General features: G+C 47.0%; 1 protein-coding gene across 1 annotated transcript in view; it reads left to right on the top strand.

Annotated features, from left to right (window-relative positions):
• Positions 1-5000, top strand: part of RhoGAP19D (Rho GTPase activating protein at 19D) — a 242181-nt gene that overhangs the window by 16 nt on the left and 237165 nt on the right. Inside the window, exon 1 of the mRNA XM_086553042.1 lies at positions 1-987. This exon is cut by the window's left edge and continues 16 nt beyond it. Within this exon, the coding sequence (XP_086409168.1) occupies positions 841-987 (147 nt within the window). The 5' untranslated portion in view covers positions 1-840. The remainder of the gene's footprint in view (positions 988-5000) is intronic.

Raw genomic sequence — 5000 nt, 5'->3', positions numbered from 1 at the left:
TGGTAGCAGTAGGACCTATGGTGCTCTTCATACGAGAAACACGTGTGTTACAATTCCTTGCCTTATGCCGTGGCCTTTGTAAAAGGAGGAAAAACTTCGTGATATAACCTGTGCGGGGTAACTGTGTCTGGGACTGTTGCTGTCTGTGTCGAGTTTTGGAATGAGAGCTTAGTGAGGGAAGAAAAATAGTGCAAGTGAGGCGAAAAATTGTTTAGTGTGCTGCCACGGGATCCCCAAAGTACAACGACATCATCGTGGTCCCCTTGTGAGTCTGACCGTTGTAAAGAATGTTGATGGTGCAGACTTCACATGTGTAGTGGGGGATAATAGAAGCTCTGTGAACTCAAAGGAAAGCAATATCGATGCAATTAATTATTCACGCCCAACCCATCGACCAAACTGATTGGCGAGGGGCGTGACATACCATGCACTCCACCATCTTTATCGATTGTCACTAAAAATGCATGGTGACCTTTTGGTGCTGCCTTAGAGGAGGGCGAGGGTGGTTGTGAGACCTGCACGCCACACGCGACAGTTGTCAAACTACCAGCATTTCAGGGTGAATTGTACACGAGCTCAGTGACTAACAACTTGTTTACGCTATTTATAACGTGTCAAAAAGTGAGAATAGTAGTACAACCAAGTGAATGTGAAGTAGCTCAGTATCACAAGTAGCGTATGGGAACATCTGCACATTTACAAAGCAAAATGTGTGATGATGTAAACATAGGCGAGAGATCGTGTTTAGGTCGTGCATTTGTGTGCTTGTGTGTGCCAGCGCGTGTGGGCTGGTGAGGTGACACTGCAGCTGAGTGAGATGGTGCAGGTCCTAGTATCAGCATGAAGGAGAAGTGTGAGGGAGAGAGGGCGACCCAAGCAGGGGAGACCATGGCGCTGTCCAGGGCTGCTGCTGCCCCTGGTGCCGGAGCGCCTTCCCGCGACCCCGATAACGTGAACGGCAACTCTGCCAGGGACTTCCAGCTTCAGGTGAGTTACGCAAGGAACGTGTCATGTTCACCATGTGACGTCGATTCTTCACATTTTCAGCCTTCTTCTAAGAGCCATGGCTGCATTCTATCGTCTGGGGTGTGGGAGGCGAGGGAGAACCTATTGTTTACGGGTTTGTGCACTGGTCATGTGACACTGCCATGGTGTGACACAGTGCAACCATCAGCACGGGTTTGGGGGCAGATCTGTGCAATGCGCACACATCCATTCCTTGAAAACTCTTCCATTTATAGATACTCGTTAATGTAAAAATGCTGATTTACAAATAATAGATGAATTGATTTTGTATTTTTTATGACCTGTCCTCGCTTTATTGTTGCTCTTCGTATTTATCTGATCCCATCTTTTTTTCATTTTTTATTCCTCCTCCATTGACCATTCTTGGCTTTCAATAGACTTTCGGTTAATTTGGTGAGGATTTATATTTCTTAGAAGGCGGGTTTGTTGCATGCCCAACCCTCAGGTCTCGCGCATTACAAGCGACACTGGTTTGGCAGCGAGCTTTTATATTCTATCTTGCGACAATTGATATCGACGTAAAAATTGCCCGCACACGTAGCTGTCTCGTCTCGTGCGACGTCTCGCCACGTATGCCATGAGTCAGTGAGTGTGTGACCGAAAATGACACACTTGTTATTGACTACCACAGGCACCAGGGAAATATCGGTGTTTGATTTGATCGAGTTGCAAGTCTGGCTTCTCAAATGTATAGGTATTTTTATTTTCTTACGTATATATATATATATATATATATATATATATATATATATATATATATATAATCTGTGTGTATGTGTATGCGTATGTAAATGTTTATGTATATGTATATCTATATGTATATCTATATGTATACATACACACACACATATACACACATATACACACACACACACACACACACACACACACACACACACACACACACACACACACACACACACACACACATATATATATATATATATTATAAATATCACTCATTCACTCTCACAATCTCGATCGACATTCTCTTGTATAGCTCCACATCTCGTTCTTTTCTGTCCTTTTCTCCTTTCGTATTTCATTTCCCTTTTCCACAAACACGGAGAAGGTGTCAAATGTCATGACAGCCAGGTATGCACAGGAGATCATGTACCTGCTCTTGATCCCCCGTCCAACCTTGAGCCGTTCTGCTTTTGTTTTGTTCAAGAAATGTCGCAAGCATATTCACTTTTTTTCCACGTACACATGCGCAATTGCGCACGCACACACACGAACGCGCGCACGCAAGCACACACGCACGTATGCACGCACGCACACACACACACACACACACACACACACACACACACACACACACACACACACACACACACACACACACACACACACGCACACACACACACACACACACACGCACACACACACACACACACACACACACACACACACACGCACACGCACACGCACACGCACACGCACACGCACACGCACACGCACACGCACACGCACACACATACACGCACACACACACACACACACACACACACGCACACACACACACACGCACACACACACACACACGCACACACGCACACACACGCACACGCACACACACACACGCACACACACACACACACACACACACACACACACACACACACACACACACACACACACACACACACACACACACACACACACACACACACACACACACGTGTGCTCTGGAACTCGCGTGCATATGTACTTAGTTGCTTGAGTACTCGGCAGCTTATTTAAATAAGCTCTGCTTCGCCCCGTTGAAGAGAAATAACATGATTGGCATTAATGCATGTGCTCACATAATGCCTTTGTGAGGTAATTTGATGTGAGGTGTCATGAGGGCAGGTCTTGGCACGTTGAAAGACACGCACTGTCTTAGCTGTGTCACCGTAGCACAGACAGACGATCGCTTGTTGCAAAAGCGATAAAAATAGATCACTGCATTATCTTCCGCGTAGGAAACAAAGGGTCATTACTCCTTGTGTCAGCAGAACACCAGCAATGTGCACCTTGTGGGCCCTTAGTCATTGCCAAGGTGCATAGCGCAGATATCGATCCAAATGGTTTCGAACACATATACACACAAACACACACACACACACACACACACACACACACACACACACACACACACACACACACACACACACACACACACACACACACACCAAACAGTTACGTGTATATGAAATGAAATACAGCACAGACATAGTAATTCAGGAACTTAATAACCATGATATTTTGATTCCTGCTAAACTCCACATCAGACTAAATCCGAAATGGAGTTGCGTTGAGCTATCGGTGGAGGAGGTAATGTGTGGGGCGTGGCGGGGGAGGGGGGGGTAAGGGTAAGGGCGTGGGTGGCAGGCAGGTGGTTGGCACGCGGGATAATTCGCTTCCCTCGGGTTATGATACGTCATTTGCTTCTTTTTTATGTAGCGTACGAGGAGAGTTGTTGATTCACGATTTATTTTTTTTCCCTATACATAAATGGTACTTATATTGAAGCTGATTAAAGGTGTTATAGAGGAATTAAATTGATTTCAGGTCGTATTTTTGGATTGTTGTCAACAACTGTCTCGTCTGTTTGATTTATGGCTTCACCTTCACGATCATCTACTGCATACGAAACCTATTGATGATGCATGATACGTAACCCTATTCGATGACTGACTACCACCGGTGTGTAGATACCCAGCTATTCAGTTTGCTTAGAATAGATCACCGAATCCACAGGGAACTACATTAAATGACCCCCTACTCCGCCCTCCATGACAATGCGTGGATACTAGAAGCAGGTATATATGCACTAATGTTATATAATTGAACCTTCAGTATAACCCACTTCCTGGCAGTCACTTCAAGGATGACATGGGACGTACCGCACCCGCATCGTAACCACTGCGTCGATTTCATCTCAACCATTGCAACACACTGCATTGACTTTCCACCAGCCGAATCACAACTCCCATTGGCCACCGTCTGCTGCCGATGCCGTAGCAACAGGCAGTTCTGGTTTTCTCAAGAGTGCGATCTATTGTTTCACTGTGACCGCATGACCCCGGATGATACTGAGAGGCGCAGTCAGTTGTACTCGCGAAGTGCGAAGTGCTCTGTGCGTAGGGGGATTTCGGTCGTCGCTATGGTTGCTGCTGGCAGTGGGCGTAGCTTTTTGTGGGACCGCAAGATCAGTGTTACTGGGTCTTTTGTATGTTCGGGATGTATACTGGCTGGTTTTGAGTGTAAGGGAGATTTTAGGGATCAGGATTATTGTTGAGTCTCTCTCTCCCTATATCTCTCCCTCTCTCTCTCCCTCTCTCTCTCCCTCTCTCTCTCCCTCTCTCTCTCCCTCTCTCTCTCCCTCTCTCTCTCTCTCTCTCTCTCTCTCTCTCCTCCCTCTCTCTCTCTCCTCTCTCTCTCCCTCTCTCTCTCTCCTCTCTCTCCCCTCCCTCTCTCTCTCTCTCTCTCTCTCTCTCTCTCTCTCTCTCTCTCCTCTTTCTCTCCCTCTCTCTCTCTCCTCTTTCTCTCCCTCTCTCTCCTCTTTCTCTCCCTCTCTCTCCGTCTCTCTCTCTCTCTCCGTCTCTCTTCGTCTCTCTCTTCCCCTCTCTCCCTCTCTCCCTCTCCTCTCTCCTCTTCTCTCTCTCCTCTCTCTCTCCTCTCTTCTCTTCTCTCTCTCTCTCTCTCTCTCTCCTCTCTCTCTCCTCTCTCTCTCTTCTCTCTCTCTCTCTCTCTCTCTCTCTCTCTCTCTCTCTCCCTCTCTCTCTCTCTCTCTCTCTCTCTCTCTCTCTCTCTCTCTCTTCCTCTCTCCTCCCTCCCCCTCTCTCTCCCCCCCTTTCTCTCTCTCTCTCTCTCTCTCTCTCTTTTCTCCTTTCTCTCTCTCTCTCTCTCCTCTCTCTCTCTCTCTCTCCTCCCTCTCTCTCTCTCTCTTCTCTCTCTCTCCTCTCTCTCTCTCTCTCTCTCTCTCTCTC

Source organism: Penaeus japonicus, unplaced genomic scaffold (assembly GCF_977035675.1).
Source record: "Penaeus japonicus unplaced genomic scaffold, GWHDUDI00000001_assembly GWHDUDI00000027, whole genome shotgun sequence".
Taxonomy (NCBI): domain Eukaryota; kingdom Metazoa; phylum Arthropoda; class Malacostraca; order Decapoda; family Penaeidae; genus Penaeus; species Penaeus japonicus.
The sequence above is the reverse complement of the archived record's forward strand: the minus strand, read 5'-3'. Positions and strand labels throughout refer to the sequence as shown.